At 31.2% G+C, this 18,256-nt stretch overlaps 1 protein-coding gene across 1 annotated transcript; it reads right to left on the reverse strand.

The window, feature by feature from the left end:
* Nucleotides 1-2,716: 2,716 nt before the first annotated feature.
* Nucleotides 2,717-17,580, reverse strand: LOC131950951 (thyrotroph embryonic factor; the record flags this gene model as incomplete). The annotated part of the gene is given in 2 exon segments (XM_059313173.1): nucleotides 2,717-2,947; nucleotides 17,098-17,580. Coding segments are annotated over 2 exon segments (322 nt in total), but the record flags the coding sequence as incomplete, so codon positions are not given.
* Nucleotides 17,581-18,256: the final 676 nt, after the last annotated feature.

Below are 18,256 nucleotides of genomic sequence, written 5' to 3' on the forward strand. Positions count from 1 at the left end.
TATATGTATATAAGTATGTAAATATATATATATGTATATAAGTATGTAAATATATATATATGTATATAAGTATGTAAATATATATATATGTATATAAGTATGTAAATATATATATATGTATATAAGTATGTAAATATATATATATGTATATAAGTATGTAAATATATATATGTATATAAGTATATAAATATATATATATGTATATAAGTATATAAATATATATATATGTATATAAGTATATAAATTATATATATATATATATATAAATATATATATATGTATATAAGTATATAAATATATATATATATATATATAAATATATATATATATATATATATAAATATAAATATATATATATATAAATATAAATATAAATATATATATATATATATATATATATATATATATATATATGTATATATATATGCATATATATATATATATATATATATATATATACTATATATATATATATATATATATATATATATATATATATATATATATATATATATATATATATATATATATATATATATATATATATATATATATAATATATATATATATGTATATATATATGCATATATATATATATATATATATATATATATATATATATATGCACCTATATATATGCATATATACGTACATATATATGCATATATACATACATATATATACGCACCTATATATAAGTATATATATATGTACGTATATATATGTGCATATATATGTGTGTATATATATGTACGTATATGCGTGTATATATATATATATATATATATGTACCTATATACATATGCGTATATATGTAAGTGTATATATATCAGACATGCCTATATATGCATATATATATATATATATATATATATATGTATATATATATGCATATATATATATATATATATATATATATATATATATATATATATATATATATGCACCTATATATATGCATATATACGTACATATATATGCATATATACATACATATATATACGCACCTATATATAAGTATATATATATGTACGTATATATATGTGCATATATATGTGTGTATATATATGTACGTATATGCGTGTATATATATATATATATATATATATGTACCTATATACATATGCGTATATATGTAAGTGTATATATATCAGACATGCCTACCCCTGTCAGCCAAAAGTAGGAACAGTTATGCCTAAAAAGAGGAATTTGAAGCCAAAAAGAGGAACATACGCATGGATGCAACTTTACTAAGTCAAAAATAAAAATCATTAATTAAAAAATTACTCTAATGACATTAGTAGGCTTCTAGTTCTATATAACTAGTCTCTAGGATACATTGAAATACTGCTTAATGTCAGCTTACATTTTTAAAAAAATATATTAAACACCCCCCCCCCCCCCCCCCCCCCCCGAATAAAAAATCATAGCTTTGACATAGCATTATTGATTTGAATATTTATGTCTTGCTATGTTTTAGGCTATATGAATAACAAATGCTGAAGGCTTCATCATATGTAATAGATCTATATAATATAAGTTACGAGCAAAGACCCTTGATCTACCTAGTAAAACTCCTAGTTACTTCTTACTAAGTTCTTCATAATAGTAGTTACTAGTTAAGTTAAACTAACAAGTACAAGATAGATCAGTATTCACTATTTCAGTATCTACTAGTAGATCTAATTACAATTCTAGATCTAGTAGTAGTAGATATACTACTAACTAGATCTAGTATTAGATGATGGTACTGGTAAATATTGTAAGTAAACTAGGAAACAGAAACGTGTGCCAAAGGGAGATAATTGATTTTTCCTGACATTTTTTTTAATTTACTTGATTACCTTTCTTTATTATTTTTTTTTTTCAAAAAATCGGAACCAACTGAGTCAATTTTGGAATGACGGAACAAATTACTTTTTTAGGTGAAAAAGCGGGACGGTTCCGATTTTGGCGGGACGGTAGGCATGTCTGATATATGCATATATATATGTACACATATATCCATATATATGTACGTATATATATATGCATATATATATATATATGCGTATATATATGTGCATATATATGTGTGTCTATATATATGTGCATATATATAAGTGTGCGTATATATATATGTACATACATATGTATATACGTACGTATATAAATATGTACGTATATATATCCATATATATGTGTTCATATGTGTATATATATGTATATATATATATGTGTACTATGTATATATACATGCATATATATATATGTATATATACATGCATGTATATGTATGTATATATACATGCATATATATGTATGTATATATACATGCATATATATATATGTATGTATACATGTATATATATATGCAAGTTGTATATATACATGTATATTTATATATGTATGTATGTATATACATATATATGTATGTATGTATATATACATATATATATGTATGTATATATATATACAAGTATATTTATATACGTATGTATGTATACATGCATGTGTGCATGCATACATATGTATACATGCATATATATATATATATATTTAGTTTCATGAATATGTACTTATTTTATTAATTAACTGATTTGTTAACAATCAAATCAAACTAGTTAACAAAATTGATTCCCCTAATTGACATAAAAATTTTTTTGCGTAAGATTTATATTTTAAGTGGAAATTTTTTAAAGGTAATATAATATACATATTACTTTTAAATACTTACATGGCATAATGCTATCTTTTAGTTTTTCCTTTTCAATTTCAACTGTCTCGTCGCTAGCAACTGGAATTCCATTTTCAGACAAAAATTCATCTAGATCCATGTATTCCAGGTTAAAATCTGACTGTGTAATAGATCTATCCCATAAATTGGGTCCCAAAAATGCTGATCCATAATTGAATTGTGGAATATCAGCACCATCTTTTTCTTTTTTAACTTTTAATTGTTCACTTGCTGAAAGAATGAAAAAAATAGTGGAAATAAAAATAAAAAAAAATTAACATAAATATTGTACCCATAGCACCTGCATGGTAACCTTTTACACTAATATCTTAGTTATCTAGGTTCTTCATATAAGAGACAAATATTTTTCTAGATTGTACTTTGAGTCTGGGTAAGAAATTTTGATATTTGCTAATAGGCCCTAGTATTATTTCGAATTTAATTTTTTATTTTAAATTAGCCAATTCCATAGCTAAACAAACACATATTTATATAAAATAATTAAGGCCTGAAATAGTTTAGTATAGAAAATAATTATTGGCATAAATTCTAAACCTATATTAGAGCTAAGGGGTCGTCCATAAATGACGTCACACTCTTAGGGGGTCCTTAATTTTGTGATGGTTTGTGATGACGGGGGAGGGTTCAGATGGTGGGACGTCACACTTTTGCGTTTAAAAAAAGCAAAGTTAGAAACGAGTTTTAGCCGTTTATTTCGCGTTTTAGAAAAAGGTTTAAATAAATTGTAATAGGAATTGATCAAAATACTCTATGTTGACAGAGTTTTTGGAAAAATATAGATGTTTTTTTAGGTTTAATAAAAATGCAACAGCAATTTTGAAGGGGGGTGTAGGCTGAGGTGTGACATCATTTTAGGGGGTGTCTGGCATTTTGTGACGTGTGGAGGGGAGGGGGAGGTAAAAATCGTCAAAAAAAGTGTGACCCCCTAAAGATCTAGATTTCTAGCTCTATTTTAATTTTTACCATAGCTCTAGATCTGGATAGATAAATCCATAGTATTCTCGAATGAGTTGATCCATAAAAAGCAAAGCTTTATATCAAATATTTAAGGACTAATATAGTTTAATAAAGAAACTCAAAAATTAATCGTGTTTTTATAATTGTTTTTATTTTTAACTAATTAATTTTGGCTTGACCTAGATTCTAGATCTATGCTTCCTCCGACAGCTGATCTGTAGATCTAGAAAAATTTATTGTATACTCAAATTAGAAGATTTATTGTCAAAAATTGATAATAGTGTTGGAACGTAATAAAAACAGCAAACGGACGTATCGTTAAAGCTATAGCAGACAGAAAATTAGCTTTATTATGCGTTAAACTTTTAAATGGGCATCAAAATCTTCGATGAAAGCCACCATTATTATTATAAAAAGTAAAAAAAAGTAAATAAATCATGTGACGTCATTATAAGTAAAGCCATTTTTCTGAACTTTTATAATTAATCTACGATATCAATAATTAATTAACATCTTTAAATTAATTTGTGATTAACAGTTTTGGTCAAAAAGAATATTGCTCTCTACCTAAATACTATTTTACAGCTCTACACATAGTGCAGATTCTCTCCTGTAACCAAACAGACAAACAAAAAGAAAAAAAATTAAAAGGAGGTTGATGAAATAATTTAGAGTGTATCTGTTAAATGAAAGGATTGTATTGTGTGGTTAGCATTATGCTGATCTATGATCAATTTTTAGTGACAAGTTTCAAGTATCCATTAGAGGTTTACATCTGGTGTGAATTTGATGCCAGTTTTTTTGTGCTGATGCCTGCACCATATTTGCTCTATTACTTCTAATGGCTGAAGGTAGAAGCAGAATATGAAAAACAAAGCATTTAGATTTGATTGATAAGACCACTCCATTTATACAAACTATATTACCCCCTCCACAGTGGTATATGTTTATCCTGGATAAACAGTTTTAATTTTTTAAAATATAAAAACTTATAACAAATGTACTGAAAGTAAGAAAATACAACAAACTTCCTTTCTTTAATAAAAGCATAACCACATTATATGTATATGTATATATATATATGTATATATGTATATGTATGTATATATATATATATATATATGTAAATGTGTATATATATATATATATATATATATGTATATATATGTATGTATATATATGTATGTATATATATGTATGTATGTATGTGTATGTATGTATGTGTGTATGTGTGTGTATGTGTGTGTATGTGTGTATATGTGTGTGTATATGTGTATATATGTGTGTATATGTGTGTATATGTGTATATGTGTGTGTATATGTGTGTATGTGTGTGTATGTGTGTATATGTGTGTATGTGTGTATATGTGTGTATGTGTGTGTATGTATGAATGTGTATGTATATATGTGTATGTATGTGTATGTATATATGTGTATGTATGTGTATGTATGTGTATGTATGTGTATGTATGTGTATGTGTGTGTATGTGTATGTATGTGTATGTATGTGTATGTATGTGTATGTGTGTGTATGTATGTGTATGTATGTGTATGTATATATATATATTTATGTATGTATATGTATATATGTATGTATGTATATGTATATATATATATATATATATATATATATATATATATATATATATATATATATATATATATATATATATATATATATATATATATATATATATATGTATATATATATGTATGTATATATGTATGTATGTATATATGTATGTATGTATATATGTATGTATATATATATATATGTATATATATATATATATATGTATGTATATATATATGTGTATATATGTGTATATATATATGTATATATATATATATATATAAACATATACATACATATACATATATTAGTTTCGAGATGAAAGAGGAAGAAACCGGTAGAGATGCATAAAGAAAATGTATATACCTATATATATGGAAAGTGATTAATGAAATATATGTGTGTGTGTGTATATATACACATATATATCCAAATATATAAAAGCACATGTGTGCAATTCTCTCTCTCTCTCAGCAAAATATTTTCACAGGCTCTCAGATCAGTATCTTCAGCGATATATGGTGAATTTGCTACGGACTTTTGTTGAAAATAATATGGTAGATGTTTTAAATGTATAAACTAAATTTTATTTAAAGAAGGAAAATAAAAAACAAAGGCATATTTGAATGTAGAAAAACAATTTTAATTATGCAACCGGAAAAGTGTTTATAGTTATGAAAAGAACGCGATTAACAATGACGTCACACATGTTGTGGCAAGCATGCGATTAACATTAACGTTTACACCAGGGTTCTCCAAACTTTTCAGCCCGAGGGCCGCATTAACTATCAAATATAAGTTCGGGGGCCAGAGTTTCTTCCAGGCACAGGCACTCTTCGGGGTGGGCAAATACTGATAAAACCCACCCACCCTTCTTTGAACTTGTCTTTAAGGAGGTAATTTGCGAGGCAACTGGCCACATTTACTTTAATGGTATTTGCACCCAATGCTACATTTTCAGTTTCTTTTGAATCTTTTCAAACCTCCAACAAACATTTTTTTTCCGTGGACAAAAAGATCTCAGAGGGCCGGATGAGAAGACCTCGCGGGCTGCATCTGGCCCATGTGCCGTAGTTTGGAGACCCCTGGTTTACACTAAGGAAAGAACACACAACTAATGGTTTCATCTTCCAATTTTAGAATATAAAGAAAGGAACTATTTAATTCAACTTTTATTTACATCTACGTACGCTATGAAATGTATACAATACAATACAAAACTATTTCAGGTCTTAATTATTTTATTGAAATCTTTGTTTGGCTATAGAAAAGTCTAATTTGGGATAAAATTTAATTTGAAAGAATAGGGCCTATTCGCGCAAGTTAAATTTCTTAAGTACCTCTTTTATTCTCCATAAGACCTATAGTGTCTAAATAGCTGAGATAATAGTGTAATTGATACAATGCGGGTGGTATGGGTTTCGAGACACCCAAAGTCAATCTTAAATATTTTTTTCAATTTGTTTTTTATATGTGAATGATAAAGTTGACTATCAGAACTTGGCGGGACACGGGGCAGGTGAAGTAGAGTTCACCTGTTTCTGTCTTTTCAGCATAGGAAGGGATACTTTGGTCACACCCATGCTCAGCCGAAATAGGTGTTTTTAAAAGACAAAAACAACATAACTACCATTGAACAGCCGGGTTTATAATGACATCTTTTAAATCTCTTAATTTTAAGTCTCTTAATCTGCCAGTGCATTTAATATGGTATTGTGTTGACTAATACTGTATATAACTTGGTTTTTATTTTTCTAATAGGTATTGGTACAATGGTAGTCTATGTTATTTTTAACAAATATAAACATAGACAGTACATAAAACAAATCCCCTTGTTTTCATAATCTTAACAATGTTTCATTCCAATGCTCTTGATCAATAAAATGTTTCTTTTCCTAAGTTTCCGATAATGACATTTTTAAACGCTGAATTACAATACATTTCATTACTCACTTAGGTATTTACATTTTGTTTAGACATCTCTACCGTTTTTCCCCTTTCCCCTCCCAAAGAAATTGAAAAAAGTAATTCATAAAAATATATACAGGCACACACAACCTCCACACCCACTTCAGGACAGTTTTAAATGCCGCTCCATGGAGATAAATATCTAAAAGAAAAACGGGGTAGCCTTTTGTAAAGAGAAGAGAGCTAAGTCACCAGAATTGCCAGTGCAACGGGTACCGATGGCTAGTCGTAAATAAATAGCGAAATAAGTAAATGAATCAGTGCCATAGCTTATGTAATTACGGTAAAGCTAGCGTAAGCAAGGCATAGGGGCCCAAGGAAAATAGGTGCCCCCTTGAATTTTAATATTTGTTTTATATATATATATATATATATATATATATATATATATATATATATATATGTAAACAATTTAATATGATAATATTGGTAGTGAGACAACTTTTATAGTCTTGGATATTTTAAGGTTGAATATTATAAACAGATCCTCATCATTTTTTTAAAGTCATGCTTCCAGCAACGTGAAAGTACAAAATAACTTCACAATAATTGCTATGATTAGCAAGTGACTATATTGATTTTTAGAATGGCCCAGTGTTAGGTATGTCTGATTTATAATTAAGGTAAAGAGATTGTAATTTGTTTTTCTACATATTGTTTTATCTAGCTCTTGTAAGCTATATTATTTCCACAAATAATGTGGACACGCTGTAAAAGAATGACGTCATTTATTGGTGATACATTTAGGCCTAACTGAAGGCTGAGCGGTTGGCTTTTACTATCAAAACATCTTTAATTATTTAAATATTACAGTTTTCTGTAACCGCTTCGTTTGCTTCCAGCTTTCATTTGTTTGTTTTTTTATAACTCTGTGGTCGATTTCCCTTCCCCACGGCACTAATCATTACAAAAAGCCAGTCAACATACAATGAGGTCTTAAAGTTCCACTCCCTCTATATTTAATTATCTTAGTTGTTAGATGTTTTTTTAAAAAGAGAAATGTTAAACGTATGCGTCACATTTTTTACTCCATAGTTTCATCTCAAACTCAGCATATCATAACCAAGTTCAAATCGAGCACTACCGTTTAGAGACTTTCTAATAACGTTTAAATTTGATAAATACCTATCCCTACTTACCACTAACACAGTTATTCTTATCCCGAGCTCGATCGAACCCCAGTGGTTCCATGAGTCGGTCTCGGGGATTCGACGGGAGGTCAAGACACACACCCAACTTATATGATTCACGATCAGATTTTGTTAGTGGGGACGATAGAACTATTAAGAAGGGTCTAGAAATGTAAAAAGCATGCCGCGTCCCATTTCTTGAACCCCCCACCTTTCCACCCCCCACTAGCACACAGTCACCAAGTTCATGCTCGCGCGTGGTGTCATGTACCGGTACCACCGACCGTTAGGCTAATTTTACAGAGAAAAAAACAAGCACTGTTGTTTTGACACATATGCGACGATAAATTTGATTACTCCTCTCCCGCCCCTCAATTGTCCATTTTAACGTTACATGATTATCTAATTTCTGCAAGCTTGCTGTCTTGAGACTTTCGGCCCTTTAAAAATGAATTAAGCTCCCATCCTATAGAAATAGACTATCCATTAAGCTCCAAAAGAAGCTTGTCTTTAAGATGCGCTTGGTGACAACAGGGGAGGCCATCTGATTTTGAAGCTGTTCGGAGCTTTATAAATAGCACAATTGGCTACAGGACATTACCACCCCCCCCCCCCATCCACCAAGATAGAATCCTGATTCTAACTCCAACTCTATACCTATATGTTACCCTCATCCTAACCTTAAGACAAAATGTCCTACTGGGGGGGGGGGGGGGGGGGTAATTGACAGGGGGTAATTACTCTGGGGTAAGGATGGGGGGGGGGGGGTAATGCCGTTTCCACACAATTAACGATAAGATGACACTTATATTATGCAAATTATAATTTTGAATCTTATTACATTACAATTGACATTTGAAAATTAGAGGCTGTGTATTAGGTCAAACAGTCAACATGATATTTCAATTTAAGTCCAAGAAAAACAAATATTTCCTCAAAAGAAGGAACATAAATAATTTTTGCGCAGTTTCGCGAAACTGAATTAATACAGTGTTTACGGCATCATATAAAGCACGATAGCCTACTGGTACTCTAGCGCAGCCCCAATTGCTTTGTCGTACCCGGGCCCCATGCTGAAGGCCGTATTCTTAACGCATGCTGATGGCCGTATTCCTAACGCATGCTGATGGCCGTATTCCTAACGCATGCTGAAGGCCGTATTCCTAACGCATGCTGATGGCCGTATTCCTAACGCATGCTGATGGCCGTATTCCTAACGCATGCTGATGGCCGTATTCCTAACGCATGCTGATGGCCGTATTCTTAACGCATGCTGATGGCCGTATTCCTAACGCATGCTGATGGCCGTATTCCTAACGCATGCTGATGGCCGTATTCCTAACGCATGCTGATGGCCGTATTCCTAACGCATGCTGATGGCCGTATTCCTAACGCATGCTGATGGCCGTATTCCTAACGCATGCTGATGGCCGTATTCCTAACGCATGCTGATGGCCGTATTCCTAACGCATGCTGATGGCCGTATTCCTAACGCACCGCATAAGACGCGGCATATTCGTCAGCTGGCATTTGGTGGCAAACCTTTTTGACGGGGATAATGAGTTGAGGCAAAACGTCTCAAACTAGCTGGTTTGCATTATTTATGAGCATTCGTTTTGAGCAAGGTATATGTATACAAATGCTTATTTATCGTTATTTTTATTGAATATATAGCATTATAGAGGTTCTCCATCAATGACCTCAGACATTTTTCCCCGTTCACCTCCTTTCATTAGACCTACACGTCATAAATTGTGGACCCGCCACAGTTGACGTCACAAATCTTGACTCACTCCCGTAGCAAATCATATGTGACATCATTTATGGACAACAAAGGATAACCAAAATGTGTCTGAAAGGTGGAGACTTGGGATCGACCATAAATGACAATACGCACTTAAGGGGTGGAATGGCTGATTTTTTAGATGATGTTTTAGAGGGAAGCTGGTAGATAATAAATTTTGTCTCTCTATGTATAAAAATGATAAAAAACATTTATCTTAGTCAAAATTATGGCTAGAGATCTTAGAAAAAGGCAGAGCAAAACTGGTAATGTTTTACATTATGACTTTATGTGACATTGACAACTAAAATATGATGTAGGTTGGGGTTTAATTAAGGTAGAGAGAATTAAAAAGAATTGAATCACTAACTAAAGTGTATAGCCAGGCACGAGACAGACACTGGCCCCAGCCCACCCCACTCAGGGAAAAATTATATGGGGCACCTGACAAACTGGAGACCACAGTCCGGTTTGTCCACGAAGTTGGACTTGTCTGAATCCTCCACCATATTCACAATTAAGAACGAAGAAGAAGAAGAAAAAAGACTAACTAAAGAAAAGAAACTAGGCTAAAACCTGAAATGAGAATAGCAAACATTCAAACAATAAGAAAAACCACAAAATGTGTAGTTTGTTCGAATAAGCATTAGTACAAAAAAACTGGATTTTATAAATGGATACAAGTTGTATCTCACAATACTTCTAGAATTGATGTTGTTTGACAGTAACTTCAGTTTTTAAAGGGCAGACTAAAAGAACACTTTGTAGGATATAAACAAGACAATCATATTTAAATATGCATCAATACAATACACTTGTACATTTTCATCCTAATATGTAAAAGCCCATGTGCGCACTTCTCTCTGTCCGTCCGCAAAATATTTTCGCCGGATATCACATCAGAATCTGTAGTGATATATGGAGAACTTGATACGGACTTTTGTTGAAAATAATATGTTAGATGTTTTAAATGTATAACCACAATTTTATTTAAAGAAGAAAAATAAAAAGGCGTATTCGAATGCAGAAAAACAATTTTAATTATGCAACCGGAAAAGTGTTTATACTTGGGACAAGAACGCATTTAACAATGACGTTGCTTATTGTTTACACTAAAAGAGCACAAAACTAATGACGTCATCTGCCAAGTTTAGAATAAAAAGAAATGAACTATTTCATTGAAATATGATTTAGAGCTACATACGCTATGAAATGTATACAATACGATTTTCTCGGCCTAAACTTATAAAATTCACTTCATCTATTAGGATCATAGATCTAGATAATATCTAGATCTAGAATATTATTCTAGATCTAGATCTACGCAAAAAAAAACTAGACGTAGACGCTAAGATCTACTCTAGAATCTATTCGATTAATAAATTTCTTTATTGAACTATTTCACGCTTTAATTATTTTATAGCCATCTTTGTTTGTTTAGCTATGGAACTGGCTAATTTGGGATAAAAAAAAATTAATTTTAAAGAATAGGCCTATTCGTGTAAGTTATGTTTCTTAACTAATCTACGTCTTTGATTCTTCATGTCTCATAAGGTACCTAAATAGCTGAGATAATAATGTAATTGATTTTAGAATATAAAGAAATGAACTATTTCATTTAAATTTGATTTAGATATAGTTCCATAGATGAACTCATCAAGACATACGCTATGAAATATATACAATTTTTATCGGTCAAATACAAATTACTTAGATTTTTAACAGAATCATTTAAGTCTCTTAATCAGTGTCTGCATTTAATATGGTGTTCTGTTGACTAATAATGTATATAATTGGGTTTTAATTTTTCGAATACGTATTGGTAGTCTATGTTATTTTAAATTTAATAGCAAATTTACTAGACTCTAGATCTATCTCGAACAGGGTTGATAAAAATTTATTTCAGGATAGGCCTATTTAAATTGATTTAACCATAAATAAATGGTGATCTATTAGGCCTATTCAATTATCTATAATATTTAATATGAAAATATAGGCCTGCTCAGATATATTCATTAATTTTTTCTCCCCCACATTACTAGATCTAGGACAGTAGTTTTGGCCGAATTTACGACGCTAAGGTTTTAACCTAGTTAAGAGTAATAAATAATTATAGTGGTCTAGATTCTAGATCTCATCTAGAATCTAGATAGAAAATCTGGTAATCTATCGCCCGCGACTAGTAATGTGAAAAACAGGTGACTCCTTAAATTTTAATAATTATTTCACATTTTGAGGAGGATTTATGTGTTGAAAAATTCAAAAAATGCTCCCTTGTTTCATTTATGTAGATCTACCTGTTTTTAAACAATTGAATTAAAACTTTTCAGTAATAAATAAAGACTAGCGATTCCAACAGATGCAACCATGCCATTTACTATAGCAGCCATCTTGTTTATTTTTTTTATATAGTAAACTTATAGCGCAAGATTCAGGGGAAGCCACTCTAACTTATAGATGGCTGCTTTTTACATTAAGGGGATATGCTATGTTTTTTTCTATTTTTTACAGTTTAAGATCTAAAGCCTTTTGAATACTTTTATCATATTTAACATATAAAAGTAAGTATTAAAATAAAAAAAAGGGTCGAAAACAATTTTGGTTGTCATGGAAACCCAAAAAACCTCCACCATTTTGAATTTTTCGGTACTTTTAAAAATACTAAGGCTTTTTTATTTATGAACCTTTAGCAATCAAATTTAAACTGCTTATATTTTAGTATATATTAAAACTTTTGTCACGACAACTTTTTGAAATAATTACTAATAAGAATTTTACAAGGTCTAAAAAATTGTACCCTTTTTAGTATTCAAAAGTTTCAAAATGTGCATATTAATTACCAAATACTTTTTTTCTATGAAAGCAATCACAATTCCCTCGTGACAAAAGTTGTATTTTCGCATTAAGAACATTTAGTGAAAATATTGTTGGCATTGTTTATAATAAATAAAAAAGTAGTAGGCTTTTTAGTGTTAAAAACCTGCGAACTGAGAAAAACAGCCAAAAGTAAAAAAAACTAGGCCAGGAAAGTACCATATCTGTGTAAACTGCAAAGTCGATTGTAAGCTTTGTGTGTTTTCGAGATGTAGGAAATTAAGTTTATTAAATACATGAGAAATCCAGCTTTCCAATGATGTCAAATACAATATAGTGACGGATATAAAACTTTTCATAGAGAGCTTGTAAGATTGTGAAAAATTGATTATTTTTCAATTAATAGGGTCATAAAAATCGTAATTCAAACACATAAAATACTTTTTTCTCTTTAAAGTTATTATTTTCTTTATACAAAAATGGACAAAGTATTCAAAAGTGCAAGAAACCCATCATGACGAAAAACAAGACTTTTGTGATTTTTTTTTCGCGCATATCCCCTTAATAGTTTAATAATACATAGATCTAGATCTAGTACTACTAGATCTAGTAGCAAATCCTGCTCGCAAACACTGCTGTTTAAAGATAATTTCTTGCCTATATACTATACTAGCCGTCCCGGCCAGGCCCTGCTCTGGCTTCTGTGAAAAACCTTTCTGTTAAAGACCATTACCTGTGTGTTTAGTAATCATCATAAACCCGGCATTGCCCACCCAAACCACAACCAACCAAAACAACAAAACGCAAACATAACGCTAACACAATTACAAATACAAACGAAAACAAAAACCTAACAACAAACCCAACCACAATCACAAACACCAATACAAACACAAAGAAAAAACAAACAAAAAAGCAAACGAAAACAAAAACCTAACAACAAACCCAACCACAAACACCAATACCAACAAAAAAAAAAAAAAACAACGAAAAAGCAAACGAAAACAAACCAAATCCAAACGCAAAACCAACCAAAAACACAAATACAAACCCAAACAAAAAAAACACAAACAAAAACGAAAAAAGAAAGAACAAAAACTAACCAAATCAAAACGCAACCACTAACGCAAACCCACCTAAACACAAAGAAAACACTAACGCGAACATAAACGCCCGGGGCGGAATCACCTGTTTTAGCTTAATGAACGACTATAGTACCCCAACTTATTCATTGTCTTTTGCACTCACTTAAACGAACGCGCCTGTTTCAATTTGATGAACAATTATAATACTCCAAGCTTATCCGTAAAATACCTACAACATTTGCACTTGATCAATCCCCGCTAATTATGTAATTTTTTTTTCCCAACACCAAAACAAAGTAATTAAAAAGTAATTTCTTTTCCACAAATGCAATGGTTTTATAAAGGGAAGTAATTGTGTTTTCCCTAATTTATCAAAGGGAAGTAAGTGCTATAGGACTAAATAAAGACATAATTAGAATTTTTGTAAAAGATGATATTTTTTTAAAACTTGTGTTTAATGAACATGCTGACAATTATTACTATAATTTGAAAAATGAAAATTATTTCCCAACACTTTCAATAATAATTTTTTAACTCATAAATTTAGACAAATGCGCATGATAATTGTCTAACTAGGCATTCCGACTTCCGCTGTTTCGATTCGGTATTCAACATCCGGACTTTTCGATGCAGTCTTTATAAAAACTCGCCCTTTTCCGAAGAATGCCGAATCTCAATGTTGGAATCGAGTTTTTAGAAATATTCGATATAGATATTCTAGTGTAGTCGTATTATATGTTTCAATTAGAAAATTACCGCCATTATGACAATCTTTAAGCCGAAATCGATCGCACGATTCTAATGAGTTTATCTCGCGAACATGTCCCGTACGGTGCTGTCACATTTTAAATAAGTTTACGTATTAAACCCTTTATAAGTGTCTTGCCATTAGTTGTAAGTGTCCATTAAATAAACAAATATTATTATAATAACGGTTTTATGGCACTTACTACTTCTGCTTACGAGTTATCATACATGTCAAATCCCCGAGCTAGCGCTTCGGCCTTGACAACGCCATGGCGTCGGTTTAGCACCGCATTACCTATTATCGATAAAATACGCGCACTAATGCCAATGACGTAGTTTTCGAAGTTGGAAAGAATTTAAATTGTGGGTGGCACTGTTAAAACTAGATAAATACGTTGATCAAGTTATCTATTAAAACCGACAGGCAAGAAGCTTAGGCTTACATTAAATAGTGTTAAGCATTTCACACATACCTACTTACTTAATTACTTAGATTTAAGGCTAATACTAATAGCCTTTAATATACTATTATACTTTATACTATAAATAAGTTATAGGCCTATTTCTTAGTATAACTAATGCTATATACTATATGTATCGATTGATAAAGTAAGTCTGGGCCTATTATTGGTTATGATAAGTAAAGAAGCTTGGTGATAAACTTATTTAATTATTTGTAATAATTATGCTTATGACATTGACATTAGTAAATAATTAACAAAAGGTGCAGCAATTGACATGGGGGGGGGGGGTACTAATTAATAAGGCAGTGAATTTAGAATGACATGAAAAAGGCATGATAATTATTATTCATAATAATTTAGGATACAATTTTTACATTTAATAATAAAAAGTAACAAATAACAACAAACAATACGGATTTAAATCACTGCATGTTGCCAATATATATATTCATATAAGCAGATAGACAGGGAAGCTGTAACTTCTGATTTGGTACAAATTAACACTTAGCTTAATAAACTTTTACAAGAATTTAAGGTTTTTCTATTGATTAGTAATTTAGTTGTACCAAAATATCAATAGGGTCTTATAAAGGCCCTAGTATATTAAAGTAGTTTCCCTTTTGGACCTGTCAATCCATCATCCATAAAGCAGCTGAAGTAGAGTTTATCTGTTTCTTGACCCATGCACATGAAGTGATGGTGTGGTTAGCTCTCTGCCAAGCTATCTTTACTTTCCCTTGGGTCAGGTACTCATCTGAGCTTGGTGGATGCTGCATGCTGCACAGACAGACTCGTCTGAGATCTGAGCTTAAGACTTGCATGTTAGTAGTTGAGTGCTTTAACACACCATCCATAGTTTTATTTTTCAGCATTCTTCTTATTACATGCTTCAGTATCAATAACCAAAATGTATCCTATTATAGTAACATTCTGGACATACGTCCGTTGCAGTCACTATAACTACTATAAAAGGGTGCAACACCCTTTCATAGGACTTTTTAATTATATGCAGTCATACTTAATATATTTTTTTTCTATATTTCTATTGCCCCCACCCTCTAGCAAAGTTTCAATTTTAATATTAAAAAAAACAAACATAGACTTTCAGTCTGCATATTGACCTATATAGAACAGCACCCCTCACTTTAATTTGACTTGATTAGTTCTAATTATCCTTCATCAAATTTTGATTTTACTTTCATATTTCTATTGCCCACACTCTCTAGCACTAATGTGCAAAGTTTTATAATTATATCTCGAATAGCAGCAGTGGTATGCAAGCCTTAAGCCAATCACACAATTAAATCCGATGTTACAGTGATATATAACAGGTTTTATACATAACTTTAAAAATTCATATAAAAAAAACTATTAGGCCTAGAATGATAAATTTGGTATTTTTATCAATGGGGTGTATTATAGGATTAATCTGTGTACATTTTATCATTCTATGGTAATTAGGAAAAATATCCCAACATTCCTAGTCTAACACTTAAATCCATCCAAGACCCAAGACCAACGACAAACATATGCGTTACATACAGAACTGAGCTTTATATATTAGATTGATATATTTAGCCATTGATTTAGGTTTATTATTCATTTATCTATAATATTTGACACACATATCACAATAGGCCTAGATCTAGATCTAGGCCTAAATCTATATAGTATATAGTATATAGATCTAGTAAAGCCTTGACAATGAGTTAACTTTTTTTATACATTACTACTAGATCTAGCTGCGGGCGATTTTACGTACCTCCCTAAAGCCTAAAACGATACATTACCGAAAAGCTATAATTATATTAATCTTACATACTTTAAACTTTTACTTACAGTAATCAATGACAGCTGGGTTCTTTAGAGCTGGGTCTTCCAAAAGCGCCTTTAAGGTTATGGATCCCAGAAAATTAGGTTGTAAGGTCATCTTTGGTCTTAGATCTAAATACTAAATCTAGAAATCTAGATCTCTATTTCTAATATTAAATAATTAAATATACTATTTTGGTAGATCTAGCTAGATCTATTTAACAAAAAAACAAACAATAGAACTAGATCTAATCTAGATCTAGCTAGATTATAGATTCCTAGACTAATGTGTGTAGATCTTTCTCTTGACTTGCTAGGCATAGATCTAGAATGAAGAGTGTTCGTCGCACGACACACGATTGGTTCCACAGCAGACGCGCGCTGTGGCGTTTCACGGTGGCTTGACTATCCAGAACAGCCTTGCTTACCACACTAGGCCTAGGCCTACTATTCTGATCTAGATCTAGATACAGTGGCGTCGCTAGGTCGTGTGTCAGCCGGTACGACACCTCATTTTAAATCTCATGGTGTCACACCCAAAGAAAATGTGAAACTTTTACCAAAATTTAATGGGTCACCTTAAATGAGCGTGCGATTTTCGTCAATACATCGTTTGGCGCCCAGAACTCCAAAGTGGCCATCGTAACACTTGATATCCATTAAGTTAATCGGGCGTCCTGCATAGCGGAAAAGGCTTATTACGATTTTCAGACGTATGTTTACTCTATGTTTACTTCTTTCCGTTTGCGGATAAGCTTGGGTATTATAATCGCTCACTAAATTAAAAAAAGGCGCGTCCGCCGGCGCCCCAGCATGGTTCGATTTGGCGCCCTGGGCTATCCTGTGAGATATATAATGCAGAATTTCATTTTAAACAGTGCGATAGACTCTGGATAAAATGGGTTACTACAGTCGTTCACTAAATGGAATCCAGTGCGTCTTCTGGCTCCCAGGCAGGGTAAAGTTTGGCGGCTCGGGCTATATGCGTTTATGTTTGCATGTAAATTTGTGTTTATGTTCGCCTTTAATTTTGCATTATTCTCAGAGTTAATGTTTGCGTTTAGGTTTTCTTTAGCGATTGTGTTTACGTTTGTGTTTGTGTTTACGCTTGTAATTTTGTTTGTGTTTGGGTTTCTTTTCGTGTTTGTTTTTAGGTTTGTGTTTGCGTTACGTTTGCGTTTTGCGT

Source organism: Physella acuta, unplaced genomic scaffold, assembly GCF_028476545.2.
Source record: "Physella acuta isolate Inbredline_101_S28 unplaced genomic scaffold, ASM2847654v3 ptg000792l, whole genome shotgun sequence".
Taxonomy (NCBI): Eukaryota; Metazoa; Mollusca; class Gastropoda; family Physidae; genus Physella; species Physella acuta.